This window comes from Anser cygnoides, chromosome 1, assembly GCF_040182565.1.
Source record: "Anser cygnoides isolate HZ-2024a breed goose chromosome 1, Taihu_goose_T2T_genome, whole genome shotgun sequence".
NCBI lineage: Eukaryota > Metazoa > Chordata > Aves > Anseriformes > Anatidae > Anser > Anser cygnoides.
The window spans coordinates 91,981,217-91,996,963 of NC_089873.1; the positions used below are offsets into that span (position 1 = coordinate 91,981,217).

Here is a 15,747-nt window from a genome sequence, read left to right on the forward strand (position 1 = left end):
CTGTATTTTCCATCCTGTTCCATACTTCCATCTTACATGGACCTGCCTTTCTAATGCAGGCTGCCTCTAACAGACGTTTTTTGTTTGTTTTTTACCTTCATTATACATAACAGAATAAAGTATGAAAGAATATGTTGGCCTGTCATTTTATATTCATTGCAGTTATCTGTATTTTAGAGTGCAGTCTGCTGGTAGAGGAAAAATGTCAGCGATATGGCCTAGGCCAAGTGAGATGTTAGCAGCCACTAAGACTTGATGCTACCTGGGAACAGGTAACAGGGAGGCATGCTGGACTGGAAACACAGACCCAAGGTATATACGGTTTCTATCTCATCTTCAGAAGCAAGATGATGAGATGCGAAAGTTTTCCTTTGGAACAGGAGGAGCAGTAAAAAAAAAAAAATGAAAGAGACAGAGGCCATGGATCCCAACTGACCCTTAATATTCTAAGTCTAGTCTTCCAGAACTTAAAATTTCATCCTCACTCTTGCCATTTCCACATAAAATCTGCCACGTGTTCTGGGGAATCTTTTACTGATAAAACCCTGACTCTTATAGGGAAAGTCCTCCAGTGAGGCCACAGACCACAGTGGGACTCTGATGCACCCAGACCCAAGCTTTGAGTTCAGAAGAACACAAGGCTTATTGTCTTACAAGGCTTACAGCCTTGCTGTAGAGAGGACTAGTGGTCAGCCAGCTTAGGGGTTGATACAAGATTTGGGAAGCAGCTAAGCTGCAAACAGCAAGTCTCAGAAATATAGATTCGTGACACATGCATACCCATCCTGCTTTTAATTCCTTCATCCCTTATCACACCACAGTCTCTTCTATGCCTAATGTTGGTCTTAGTCCATCCCATCTCATGTTTTTTCTTGCCCAGCCTGCCTACATCTGCCTTCTTTCCTCAAGATTTTTCTTCTGTCTTGTTGCATGCTATGCAATTTTATATAATATGACGCTATGCTCGTAAAACTTAACTTTAGATTGAAGAATTTATTAGTCTCTTACATGAAGAGTGATTTCCAAGTGTTCTTTTCGATTCCTCCTCTCACATGTCCTGCTTCCCACATCCAAGAGTGCATAAAGCTGTTAGATTCACCATCTCCCAGCCTCCCATGTCAGTTCTGCTATTGCCCACTCTTACCACCTCTCAGTGGTTAATGGTCAGTGTACTTTGTGAAACCCTGTAATATAAAAATATATACGTATATACATGTGTATATATGAAGAAAAACACCACTATATTTAGTCTAGGGATTGCATATGTCCAGATGGATCGCATTCAAAAACTTTTGACGAGACAGATGTGTTCTTAGATGCTCTTTGAGGGCATTATATAGGCAATCTGGATATCACTAAAAAGTAAGAAAAAAAAAAAAAAACATGAATGTCTTCATTTGTTCATTGAACATAGAATTTTAGCTGTTAATCACTAACAGATATGCAGGCTGCAATTTTTGGAAGATTTATAACTTGGACCAATGGCTCAAATTTTCATATGGAGGAGTGAATCATCATATCATTTTCATTTGATACCCTCCCTCACTTGTCAAATTTCTGTTCCCTACTTTAAAGCATGTAAAACCTATTCAAAGGAGTTGTCATCAGAATATTCAGTGCAAGTTAAACTTCCCCCCACACATCCTTGTCTTGTTTGTAGAAATAGCTAGATTGGCTGAAATTCTTCCAAAAAAAAAAAAAAGGAAAAAAAAAAAAAAGCTGAGGCAGACACCTGGCAGACCAAATGATAAAAGTTTAAGTGAGTTACAGGGACTTGAAAGTAAGATTATGTAAAGCAACATTTGAGGCTATCAGAATAGTGCCAACCTTATCAATAAGTTGTAAGGTAGGCTTCAAACAGGAGAACTCAAAGTTGGGAAAAGATCAGAACATTTTGTCTTTTAAATTTGGTAACGTTAGACAGTAAATCACTGTTTCAGAGGAAAGATAGGACAGAGAACGTAGGTTCTTCCCCCATTGTTATAATTTTTTTCTTTCTTTAAATAAAAAGTTAAAAAAAAGTAAATGATTTTGTGCAATTTTAGGAAAAGAAGGATAAAAAGATGTTGGGCCTGTTTTAAAAGCAAACTAACCAAGAGTGTTGACTGTTGGCTATATAGTGTTGCACCTATATCCTTAAATATTTTTCGATGTATTTTATACTAGTGAAATAGTTGTAAAATGGCAAATTTATAAAAACATCTGAGACACAGAGGAGCTGAATATCTTTAAGACCACTTACAGCTTCAAGTTCATTTAAACCAGCTTACATATAAGGTTATAGGGAATGAGCAAACAGGTAGGAGCTCAGTCTATAAAGAATGGTTTAGGGAATGAAAAGGAAGATATACCTGAACAATTTGAGCTGGAAAATCACACATCCTTTTTCTTTCTTGGCACTTGCTTCACACCTGTACATCATAGCAGGTAGCTTAACTCTTCTGGTCCGATTTTGCTAAGTATAATGCACATATCACAGACTTTGCGAACTGCTATGTAATTGCTGAGAAATGTCATCTTCTGGGGGATTTAATATCAAATTCCTCATTTGTTTCAGTTTGTCTAACATTTACCGCTTCTGTTTGTTCATCTCTAAGACGTCTCTGACTTAAGTGGATCTGCCTATATTAGTGTTGAACTTCGTATTTTCAAATGTCTGTTTTGTTGCTGTGGTATCTTTTTGAAGTTGAGATGAGACAAGTGCAAGGTAATTTTTGAAAGAATATAAAACATATGCAGTCTGTGAAAGCCTTCTCTCAAAACAGAGCAGTGAAAGCCTGCACAAAAAGTTGTATGCCATCCTGGGGCAGTCTATTATAAGGACAAGAAACAGAATGTTTTAACAGAGTAAAGAGCCCTAGAGTTTCTTTTACCTCAGCTTGTTGCTATATTCTCCACCTCATTTGGACTGGTTAAACTGAGCACGAATGTAGCACAAAGGCAAACTAAGAGAATCCTCTTCCAGAGTCTGCGCCTTAGGATCACAGTATAAGTACCTGTCATGTTGGATTAAATTGGAAGCCTGATGGTCCATGATTGACTGTGGCCAGCAACAGAGAGGGGGTCTAACAAAACAGCAACCTTTGCTGTTTCCAACACTGCATACAGCCTTCCATCTCCTGTACAATCATCAGCTTATGCTTAACAATTTGAAAGCAGAGGCAGTAGTTTAGCATTTAATGTTCCTTGATAGATTCTTGATACCTTAATTTCATAACCAGTTTTAAAATTTACAGGTGAACTATGTACTGTGTTGAACCCTGTATCTGACAATCATGTGGGTAAAGTTTCTTCTGTTACTTTTCTCTCAAAGGGAGAGCTCAGCTATGTAATTCTGCATACAGAATTCTGCATGTTTGCAGTGAGTGCGCTGCTAGCATCTCAATACAAAAGATGGGTCCTTGACTGGAGTTATGGGAAAGAACTGGGGGCTTTACAGCATTTTGGGTTGGTTACTTACTCCTTGCTCCATTTTTTCAGTTTCTGTTTCTGTATTCTGCCTCATTACCTCAGAATAGCACAAGTTTTGGAAAACACCTGCCATCAGCGTGGTGCTTGGGATGTGCTCAGGGGCAGCACACTGCTTCCTACTGCAGCAAGCAGTACAGGGGAGGACGCCCCTCCAGCGTCACCATCAGTGTGCTAAGATGGTTAAGTACATCCTTTTGGCGACTTTGCCTCTACAAAACTGTCCTCCTGACATGAATTCATTATCCCCTGCTTTTCCAAGGTGACAGTGCAAAGGCAATTTATATAAATCTGTGTGCAGTGGAATTGAACTATGAGCTACAGGGAGGTCTAACTTGAGCAAGTTAACAGGTCTTTTATTGACCACTACTTCAAATGCCTAGAGTGTTTTGAAGTAAGACTGCTGGCATACAGTGAGGTATTTAGCACAGCAGGACTTTACATTTTACACCGTCTGGCTTGGAGATGTGCTTTGGTTTTGGTTTTTATTCCAGCCAGCTACAGCTCTTGATGAGCCCATGCTCACCCATGCAGAACAGCACCATCAGTCCAGTCCTGCTGCTCTTGTACTTAAGCGCTTCTGATCTGTTCACCTTTACGAGTGCTGAGTGCCCTCTTCACACAGGGAGGAGTGAAAGCCTTAACTCACCATGTTTTCCCCAAACTGCACTGTGTAAAACTCTCTTCTTGCAATGACACGTACTCCTTATCTTGTCAGTTCCAGGAGTAGGTGCTGGATGCGCCTTGAGCTCACCTGTCGGAGGTGTCTGAGGAGGAGGAGGTTCTAGGGAAGCTCCTGTGGGGCAGGAGGAACAGCTGCGAACAGGGGCAGGAGCTGTCTGTTGAAGCCACTCCATCCATGAGTGGCCCTGGGCCAGGGTTTGAGAATATCTGGTGGTGTCCACCACCCTCTGGTCATCGGGGCACCTCACCAAGTACTGCGAGACTTCAGTTGCTCTGTGGGTGAATTGGGAGCACCCACATTGGGGTGCTGTTGGGGTAGATGCTTCTGCTGTGGTGTTTGGGCAACAGCTGAATCAGGGCATGGCTCGGCTGCTGCAAGAGATGGAGGAGAGGAAGCGGGAGCAGAGCGGGGTGGCCCTGGGAGATCTGCTCTTCACTGCATTGAAGCAGTGGCAGCTCTGGACCTTGGTTGATCTCCTTGTCCTGATCTTTGGGCTCTGCCACTGGCTCAGGAGAAGGAGACGTGGGCCAGGCAGCAGCAGCAAACACGGCAGCTCTATAAGGAAGGAGGAGGACAACGATGATGCAGACCAAGACAGTGACTTTGATGACACCTGGGATCTGGGCAGGGTTTGGGTGGATAGCACCCAGTGGCCAGCGCCATACATGGCTGACAAGTGCAAGGTGGTGGAGGAGCTGGTGGAGGAACTTCTTGGTGCCTGCCAAGGACTGTCCAGGAACTGTCTCTTCAACCCATGGCTGCAGCCGGCCATCGGCGTGGGCTGCCTCTACAAAGGCTGGAGTGCCTGGGAGGACAACATCCTCTACTGCCTGCTCGTGCCCCTGAGGCCTCCCCCCGGGCATGCCTTCCACCCAGAGCTGGGCGCCGAGGGGGAGACACCAGCAAGGAAGCCTGGCCTGCGCGTGGAGCTGGAGTGTGCCTGCACCAGGGAGCGGCTGGTGGGGGACATGCTGTGCTTCCTCCACCACCCCGAGGACGAGCTGAGGAGAAGACAGGAGCCCAGCCTGCTACGCACCCTCTGCACCAACTCCTACCTGAACGTGGAGAAAACCACCCGCTGGTTCCAGGCCTTGGTGAAAGCAACCTGGGAGCTTCTGCTGCAGTCACACCACTGCCGCCTGACAGTGCTGCCCTCCTGCCACTACTGCAAGATCAATCTGGCCAGCGTCTCCGAGAGCACCCTCTCCATCGAGTTCATGCTTAGGGTGCAGATAGATGGCTCAGACTGCTTCCTGAGCCTGGAGTAGGCCTTGGAAGGCTTCACCATCAGCACGGTGTTGCTGAACAATACCATTTTCTCCATGAGCGCAACAGAGACACCTGTTAGCAGCGGGCAGTGACCACCCAGACCCTTGGAGAGACTCCGTTCCATCCAGGAGCTTCAGCCTATGCAGAGGCCAATAAATTGGTCGTGTTAACGTACACTCTGTCTGCATTTGTCTGTGCAGTACCTTGTGGGGGAACACGGACATTCCCCCTGCTCAAGCAAGGCCACCTAGAGCAGGCTGCCCAAGACCGTGCCCACAACGTGGTAATTACAATATAGAATATGCTCACATCCTAGATAACAATAATGTTGGAAAAGACCACCAAGTTCATCTGGTCCAACCATCACCCTGCCAACAATATCACCCACTAAACCATGTCCCTAAGCACCACATCCAACCTTTCTTTGAACACCTCCCAGGGACAGTGATGCCACCACTTCCCTGGGCAACCCGTTCCAATGCCTGACTACTCTTCCTCAGAAGAAACTTCTGTTAATTTCCAACGTAAACCTTCCCTGCCACAACTTGAGTCTGTTCCCTCTAGTCATGTAACCCAACTGTTCTCACCAAGTCCTGCTACTGAGTCTCACCCTCACAAGCATCAACCATCAGCCCAAATCTCCTGTTCTTTTTCTTAATATGTGGTGAGTGACTAGCGTAACCAGCAACTGCTATTTCCTTCCTTTTTATCAGTACGGAGTTTAAGAACAGATGCTGAAATTCAGGGAAGTGTCCTGGAAAGTTAGATAATCATTCCTTTGAGTTTTCACCTCATTTGCAAAGTGAACTTGACCCTCATACAACTGTAGTGTCTAAGAAATACATCTCTTCTTGCTGAGATTGTAATTACTAAACTTCTAACGTCCTCAGAGTGTTTACATTGTTGTGTATAGTGTTTTTCTACAGTTTCAGCAACTTTGTTATGCTTTACATCTGATTTTGTTCCTATTGACTATCCTGTTTTCATTGGATAGTGGGTGTCCTTGATGCATAGGGAAGTTAGAGGAGCTACAAACATTTGAATCTAGGCTGTTATTTTTTTAACTATTGAACTCAAGTGTAGGTCCAAGGGTGTAACTGAGTGGCCAGCTCAATGCCACTGACAACTCTGATCTTGGCCTTCTCTCTTCACCTGAATGCAGCTGTCCCAGTGTAATGGGAAAACAGGTTGACATAAGACAAGACAAAAAGCTGAAGCAATGCTAAAAAAAAAAATCTCTAAGAGTCTGTCAGTACTTTATCTTCTGAAACCTTACTTTCTATTGTATACAAGATTATGTAGTCTTGTGTGTTTTTTTTTTTTGTTTTGTTTTTGTTTCTTAAAGTTCAGATTTCTACTTTAAAATTTCCTACGGTAGCATAACCTGCAGTTCTCGTGGTGGCAGCCAGAAATTGTCACAGCATTTCAGACAGGTTGCTGCTCTCTGATCTTGCTGTGGTGTAGATATTAGCTGACAGCTCTTGGGGCTGCTCTAATCTATCACTCCTGATCTGTGATAGAGCAACCATGGCTTTCGGAGCAGAAAAAAAAGTTCCTCCTGATGTAGTAATTTTTCTGTAATTTTTTCTTGCCTTTCTGCTGGCTGTGATGTTAGAACTGTGGTGGGTGCAACTTGGGCAACTTAAAGCAATTAGAAATGCAGAATTATTTAAGTCCCCTCTCTCCCAGAAATTAATCCATATTGCTGCCAGCCCTGTGTGGATTTTAGGCAGTGTTTATAGAGTCAGGCTGATCTAGCCAGAGCAGGACTTGATGACTGTTTCCTCTAACATGTTTCTCAGCTAAAACAGTAAAGCTGCTGGGGGAATCTTGTGCTGTCATCTCCTTTCTACTTACATACTGCAGCAATTTCTTACATCTATAAACAAATAAATGTTTGAACTAGTGGTAAAGTCAATTTTTATTACTTCTTTTTAAAAGCTGAATAGCATACAGCCAAAAGAATTGGATTTGACGTATAGGACTGAGCATCGAACCATAGTTTGTAATCCCGTAGTCCTGTCATAAAACAAGGAAAGATAGCATCCTGAAGAGAAATATGAAAAATTCTATAACTGGAGCAATCTGAGGAGCATTTTAGAGATCTTACAGGCTGCAGTGGGAATTAACTGCTATTGCTGTGACTTATGCCACAGGTGTATTTAACACAGTCAAGTTAAATCCTTGTTCTGTGAAGTCCATCTGTTAATCTGGCTTCGATCCTCCTGTCACCTGCTGTTGCTGAATGTGGGATGAACTGATCCTTATGTGCACTTGGCAGATAAGGCCTGGTTTTAAATCTCACTACAGTGGTAAAACAGGGATAGATGCACAAGGAAGGTAGTTGCACAGGTATGAAACCAGGTTTGATCTCACCAATTACAAAATATGTCTGTATAGCTCTAGCTTTTTATAGATCATTCCATCATAGCATCACAACTTTATTATTGTTATTACTGTTGCTGTTATTGTTGTTGTTGTATTTATTATTATTATTATTTTGGTACTAGATACAAAAAATATGTGCTAGCTATACAGTAACAAACGGCCCTGGTAAGTGCATCAACGCTTAAAATGCTGGAAATACATATACAGAATAAAATATGGAAGTAAAATTAAAATGTAATGAAGAAAAAGGTTTAGATGTCTTGATCAGCATTTTGCTGTTTAGAAGTCCTCAACAGAATCTTTCACAATTATGTATGTGTTATAGTTGAGTCACCAGACAAAGCTGCTTTCATCTGATTCCATATGCCTGAAACTGAGGATATTGCTCATGTTCATTAGCACTACACGCTTATTTGTTTTATTGTTGTTAAATACTTCTAGCTCTTAAAAACAGTCACATTTATTTATTTCAGCTCTACTCATGACTTCTTTCTCAGAGCAACTGCTGAGATGTTTGATAATGCCTGGTGAGTATTTTGCTTTTAAGAACAAAATATTTTTCATTTCTGTAGAATCTGCAGTGACTGAGTGAGCAAGCTATTCTCTCACAGCTAGCTGGTAAAAACTTTGACAAAATTCAGCCACTTTCTACAAAAGTGTTACAGGAAATGGCAAATGAAACAAGATCTGAATGAAACAGTGCAATCAGAATGTTTTGTTTTGCTTTGTCATTATTGTTGTGTTTGTTAATGGGAATGGGAAAAAGCATTTTATTGAACCAAACCTACATTACTGTGTTCACTACTGCAACAGTGACTGATGTCTGGGTCTACTCCATCTCTAGAAAACACTGGAGACATTCACTGTATCTCATAGGAGAGCATAGCTTAGAAAAGTAAATGCCAAACTGTTATAACAATTTGTCTGATTGCTTGAAAGAAATAATTAACAGCACTACAACTGGTAAGCTACCTAAACCTGAGTTGGCATGGTGGGGACATAGGTTGAAGTCTCTGATTTCCAGGTGTCTTGATTTCCAGGTTCCTGTTTATTGTAGGTTCCTTGTGTTAAACAATGAATCATGGTCTAGATCCAGCACTTCTAAACACAAAAGCTTATGTTGGAACTGGCGTGTTACTTTGTGGGGGAAGGAGGAGAGAGGATGGCATTTTCTCTTTAGCGTAATCTGTTACAATTAATCGTTCTACTTAAAAATTCCCACCAGCCATTCAACTACTGTGCAGAAGATCCAGCTTTTAGTAGGTAGTTAATGTTGATTTAGCTTGTCCTTTTACCACAGTCACTCAGAGAACAGTTGTGGCTGACTATGTATTTACCGTCTCTCTTTCATTCTGCACACAGATTTACATTACTGCATATTGCTTTGTTTGTTTGTTTGTTTAGGGTACTACTAAATAACTTCATAATTAAGCTATCAAGAATAAAAGAGAAATCACACTGTGGGCAACTTGTCAGCTGAAGTTACTTCATAATATAATGCTACAATAGTACAGTAGTTGTACATGGGGAAATAGTACTTTATTAATGTAATAGTTTTTATGTAGGTGAAAAAAACAGCATAAGTAGTTCCCAATTTAATGCAAAAAATGTTCTTTCTAATTAAAAAACAAGTTACCATTTCCAAGACAAAAATAAATCTTTTGAAAGTCATGAGGGCTAGAAAGTTATTCTTTATAATTCAAGCATTTTCAAAATATGCCTAGATGCAGGACTGAAATACTACATCAAGATAAAATGAAATGGTGAACATTTTTCAACTTTTGTAGTAGAATATTTTTACTTAAACAGCATGGGGGATGGGAGGGATTCTTGTGAAATGTGCCACAAAAACACAGTATAAGAGAAACTGCATATTGACAAGGTGTTAATTCATCAGTGTGGTACAGGAGCTTGAGAATATAAGGATATAAAATATATTATCCACATCTGTTAATGCCTTCCTGGTAGGCTGGATACAGGAGAGAAGGAAGAGTTATTTGAGATACTTGTAAGTTAAAGGGTAATGTAATGCTTAAGTCCCTCTCTACTTTGCAAGAAACTAATGTTCTTTGAATTGCCCATTGGCAAGCTGTGTCTTGACATTTATAGGTGAGATTACTGAAGTGTAGCATGAAGCAATTAAGGAGAGATTCCTGCTGTGCCTTGCCTCTTGTCATTGATAAGGATACAGAAAACACCTGGGCTTATCTGCCCAGTCCCTTTGCTGCCAAAAAGTTGTAATGCCCTGTAAAATTCTTTTCCCCTCAGTCTATGTGATCTTGATGGTGAAAAGATATAATAGAGAAGATCCACTTAACCGTTCCGTAAGAGGATCAGATAGGAAGGGGTAACAGTGACAAGGAGTGTCTTTGTGAAATTAAACTCTCATATCTCTCACTAAACCCTGGTAGTTGGAGGTGTGGAACCCTGTCCACATCAGGTGTTAATAAAAATGAGCAATTAAATGACAAAATATCAGCCTCAGAGGCACTTTCAAATGTCAGATCATTCCTGCATTTTGGTGCTGTAGACACATCCCAGCAAATTCACTTGATAAGTGCTATATGTCACAGATGTACGCTCAGATAAGCAATCAAGTTGGTACAAAAGCCGGGATACTAAAAACTGCATATCAACATCTGGAATGCCTAATGGTTATTTTATTATTTCTTAACTGTCCCTGAGGCATTTAAGTTTTCTGACCTTCCCCTTGCATCAGTAGCACTCTCAGCTTCATTTCTTGTGAAATATTCAGTAGCTTGCATTCTAAAGCTTTCCACCTCTTAATCCTCTTATTGTCTCTCTTTGATATCAACCTTAGCTGCTGACATGACAGCTTTTTCCAATATGTATGTGAACTAAATGGCTTGGATAAAATCCAAGGAACATCGTGCCTCTTGGAGAATTGTATTAAACAGATATTGCATTAAGACCTTGCTACCCAGAGTTGTTTGTTTTGTGTTTTTTTTTAAGGAAAAAAAAAAAAAGCCTAGAAAACTGTTGCCCGAAAGACAGCTTAATTCTACAAAACTTGTGAAGGGCACTCAGGGCTCACTGCTCTTGGTCAGTCCCATTTGCTGTAGGGCAGTCAGTATTGCTGAGCTTACCACAAACGAATACAAATGACTTTGAAGTCTAAATTATATCTCTTCCACAAGGAGGCTTTATTCCACTCCTGTAGATGACTTGTTAAAGGAAAAAATAAAACCTTTTGCCTTTCTTTTTTTTTTTTTTTAACCAAAACTTCTCTTCAGGAATCTCTTCCCTCTTACAAGAGCCAGACACAGGGCAGTTGGAAAGCAGACATGGGATGGTGGCCACCAAGCGCTGACAGCACCATGGCGCAGGTCCAGTGCCACTTCCCTGAGTAATTTGGTGTGCCAGGTAGTGATTCGTACGCTGGGGCTCAATCTGCTTCTTCCTGCAGTTGTCTCCAGTCAAAGTGGGACCATTCCCTATTTGTGTAAGTGGCGTCACCCTTTTACTAAAGGCAGGACCAGGATGGCATGCTTGGAGAGAAGTGCAGAATGGCTGACATTGGAAGGGACATCTGGAGGTTGTCTGGTCCAAGCCCTCTGTTCAGTTAGGGCCACCTACAGCAGGCTGCCCATGACCGTGTCCAGATGCCAAAACCTGTCCCTGCTGCTGCTGCTGCTTCTCTCTTCTTCAGATGGGAAGGACCCTATGATCAGCCTTGGGTTTGAAAGGAAGAAATAACCTTTCTTTCCCTGCTGTTTGCATCCTGGGAGATAGGGAGAAAGGGGAGAGGAGGTTGTATTTGCTGGTATGTGTGAAAGGCCTTCAGCTCTGATTGCCTCTTCTAATGTGTTTTTGTGTTGCCTTCTAAGCAGCTCCTCAGAGGTGATACTGTTCACAACTTACAAACTGGTTTCTAAATAAAAATAATATGAGATAGTGCTGTAGATTGCTGAGGATCTTAAGACTGTGACCTTTGAGGCCGTACACCAATGTGTTTATGTTGGAGTAGCGCTAGCTGACTGCTCCTCCAAGCAGCCTGCTGTGGCTTTCGGACGCTCTGAAGGCTGCAGTTAGGAAAAGGCATGTTCCTGGCATCCTGGTGGCTTGGGGCATGTCAGTGTTGGGTTGCTGTTTCCATACTCCGTGGGGTAGCCTCTGCCATGCTTGGCCATGTGTCTGCAGGAAGGGGAGAGCTTCTGCCCCTGTGGCACAAATCCAGCAATGCAATGCACCAGGAAAAGAGGGGAGAGAAAAAACAGATTAAAGCAGCCCCAAACCAGGCTTCAGTCAGGGTTCTGGTTTCATAAGTTCTGCTTCTTTTCTCTGGGGATGTCACAAGGGAGCAGGCAGTCCTCTGTTTCAAAGGACTGTTTGATTAATTTTATTTATTTATTCTGTATTATTTTTGAGATGGTGTGAGTTAGAAGGATTCATTTTTCAACCTAAAGGTTCTGTCAGTAACTTTGCAGTGTTTGTTTTCAGAGGCTCACGAGCAACCAGACTTGACATATTCACTGGTAAGCACAGTGAGCCCCGTGATAGAGGAAGTGACACTAATTCCCCCCAGGAAACATATGGAGAGTGTACTGGTCTGTGACCAGTTCTTCTATTTAATGCATCTGCCTGCACACTGTCTTGGGAGTTGAAAGCTCAGCTTTGGAAATGTCAGGTGATGACATTTTCATTTCCCTTTGAAAACTATCCCACAGTCAAATGGATCTCACCTTTTAAGAGGCTTTTTTTTTTCTTCCCTCCCCATGACCATCTATAGTCTTTATGCTTCAAACAAAAGGCATGCAAAACTGTGTTTTTCATTTGGATGTATAAGCATATTGCTAGGAATTACCAACACCAGTAAACGTGTTAGCATACTGTGAGTTCAGCTTCCTAGCAGAAAAGGGTTTTTGATTTAGTCAGGTGAGCTGTTTTAAATTGAACTTTCTATTTTCTGTCATTGATGGCAAAGGGCTATCTGCTGCAGAGAGCTGACCCTCCTCAGACTTGTTCTGGACATCGATCTTGCTAGGAACTGGAGTTTACTTGGTCTAATTCCCCTACCACCACCATTTTCCAACAATAAAAATCCAGCAATTTTTTTTCTTATTCTATAGGACATGTTTTAAAATAGATCTTTTCATAATGCTGTGTTGTTCCAGAAGTCTTCACTTCTGCTCCTCCCTACTTCCTCCATGTGTGTGGTTTACTTCACTTGCTGCCAGGAGCATCAGATGCAGCCTTGAATGGAGGCCAGCAATTGCACAGCTCTCATCAGGTTTGAAAGGGATGCCATGATGAGTTTCCTCTCTGTGCAGCTTGGAACAAAATGAAATACGTCCATATGTAGAACACAACTGCAATAATTGACAAAAAGCTAGGGTTAGAATAGCATATGAGAATATTTTATCAGTTCTCTACTGTGGGGGTGAAGGAGAATTTTTAACCCAAATACTGAATCACTATTAATTGGCTATGTATATATTTTTATTTCCTTTCCAGTGGGTAGTGGTGAGCTACAAAGAAAATTTCTTCTGTGCTTTCTAGACGATAGACATGGTGACCTCTGGTAAGGTAGTTACATAAGTGCTAATCTGCGTGGTTAAAGGGAATTTTCTTGAAATGAATGGAATACCATGCATATAGAGCCATTTATTATACAACTAAAATATGCCTTAATCAATAAAGAACATTTGCACATTATTTTATGAGAAGAAAAAAATAATATGAGATTGGGGAGGATTGTTTTCTGTTGTTTCAATGATGACTTTGCATTTTTTAGAAGAATAAAATGCGAAATTGATCTTTAGCAAAGCCTATCTAGCTTGCTTTAAGCAGTAGCACCACCACATGTCTGGAAGCAGCCAGAGGTCCAAAGCACAGTAGTAACTCTTAATTCTGTAATTAGGAAAAAATAAAAATAAAAACTCATTTAAATGAAAATTTCTGATAGCTTTTGTTAGTTATGTAAAACCAGGACGTTAGTTACAATTCACAAGCCAAATTAATTTCCCTGATAAATATCCTTCCTAAAATTCTTTTCCCATCTTTTCTTATTTAAGGCATTTCTTATATTATGCCTAAAGTGTTTAAGGTCACAGGGCTCTCCCTGCATTGCATTCTCTCTGGAATTCATGTTTTGTTAGCTAGTTGCTACAGGCCTTGCTGCATTTGTCCTTTAGTTTTATCAGTGCACGTTGGGAACTCCTGGCAGAAGAAGGTGAAAATCTAGACCAAAAAATCACTGTCTAGTTGATGTCCTGAAAACTGATTTTTTTTTTCTTTAAATAGCACATATATAAGAATGAAATCTGGGTCTCTCATGCTCTCTTAGATAGTCACTCAAGACAAATTTTAACTTAAGTCACAGGCACTGAGAAATCAAAAGAGCACTACAGACTGCTTTTTGCTCTGAATTCTCAAATTCTCCTTGTGCCATATTGTTACTGCCATGGAAAGCTGACCTACAACATTGCAGTGAGAGGGTCAAAAATGATATTGGCAAAGGTAAGTATGACCTTTTGTTTGGAAGACAATGAGGGAAGAAGCTTGCAAGGAATAGTCATTCATTTTCCTAAAATATCTAAAGCACTAATTAAACCATGATTTAAACATAAATTAATGTGTGGTATTCATTATTGAAGTGTGACTGGCACCTCAGTTCCCAGTATTGTGCTTGAGCCAGGTAAAGAATAACCCTTGAAGTTCAGTTATCAGGATAAGGCCATTTATCCTCTAAATAAAGTATTTTAAGAAAATTCGTATCAATGCCATCTGCTCATGAGAAAATATTCCACATAAGCTCATATTGCTGCATATTATATTTTTCTATATGATCTCACACAGTTTCCTAAAAGCTCTTTTTTACAAATGACTGTTGTGGTGGTAACTTTCATTGTTTAGGAGACTATATGGTAAAAATTTACATAATTTGGTCATTGTGTTTTGCAAGTTGACATATGGATAGTATTAAAGTGCCCTGCTACAACAATACACTAGTGCACAGCTCATTCTTCTCAGGAGAAGTAGCTACACACTGTTGTACTGGGGGGTCCTTAGCCATCTTGGTTGTCTGTTTTCTTTTTATTTATTTTTTTTTAAGACAACATTTGCCCTTTCTAGGAGTAACCAAATAACCTTGTAATCAAAAAGGTATCAAAAAGGTACACTTGATGTCTTGGTTGTTTCATGTTGCTGCCAAGAGGATAAAGGCAAAATCTGTGTCTTGGTATCTTTAAGCTTAATGCAGGTTGAAAATAAACTGTTTCCAAAACAGGTTTGTCAGGTATTCTTGTAAGCCAGTTCTTTATATTTAAGTCTTTGAAAGACATCTTATATGAGGATTTTCCTTGGAAGAAGAGCTCCACTTTACCTACAGCAGCAAGTACCTACCAGATCTACTGGCACTGTGGTAGAAAACAGCATCCTTGGAGCATGTTTGATTGCAATAGTAGCATTTTGTTATGGGGCAGAGAATCAGAGTCTAGTTTCTGATGTGTCCAGTCAGCTATCCCATGACTAGCCACTTGCCTTTACCGCTTTTCTCCTTATGTTGGAAAAGGGAAAACTGTACTCACATCCTCAGAATACTGAAGATCAAATACGCTCATTCTCCTGAAATACCCACAGCGTTGTACCAAATGTGATTTAAATATCAGCTGATTTGTAAATAAAGATTAATCTTTAGGGTTTTACATGGGTAAAGAGTGAATTAGGCCATTTAAGTTTAGCTATTTGTCTCTGCAATCCATTTCTGGCTTCTGCCATCAACTAGAGCAGGAAGAGATACATGTGTATGAGCTGGAGAGTGTGTTAAGCAGGGGGAACATGTGTATGGTTCCTACCGAGCTGAACAATTGTTAATGCACACTTGAGTTCTGATAACTGCTTTCTTCTGAATTATCATGAATGAGAGGAGTACGAAGAAAAATACTGTATGTTTTTGAAACTGCAGATTGTGCAAT

The 15,747-nt window shown here is 40.9% G+C and overlaps 2 protein-coding genes across 2 annotated transcripts in view; both read left to right on the plus strand.

Annotated features, from left to right (window-relative positions):
- LOC106039205 (LINE-1 reverse transcriptase homolog) overlaps window positions 1-15,747 on the plus strand; it is a 153,584-nt gene that overhangs the window by 118,844 nt on the left and 18,993 nt on the right. Inside the window, exon 16 of the mRNA XM_067002462.1 lies at window positions 8,284-8,337. The gene's annotated coding sequence lies outside the window, so the exon portion shown is untranslated. The remainder of the gene's footprint in view (window positions 1-8,283; window positions 8,338-15,747) is intronic.
- On the plus strand, window positions 4,513-5,710 carry LOC106037146 (inositol 1,4,5-trisphosphate receptor-interacting protein-like 1). Its single transcript, XM_048057292.2, has one exon. The coding sequence runs from the start codon at window positions 4,513-4,515 to the stop codon at window positions 5,419-5,421; it is 909 nt and encodes a 302-aa protein (XP_047913249.2). The 3' UTR covers window positions 5,422-5,710.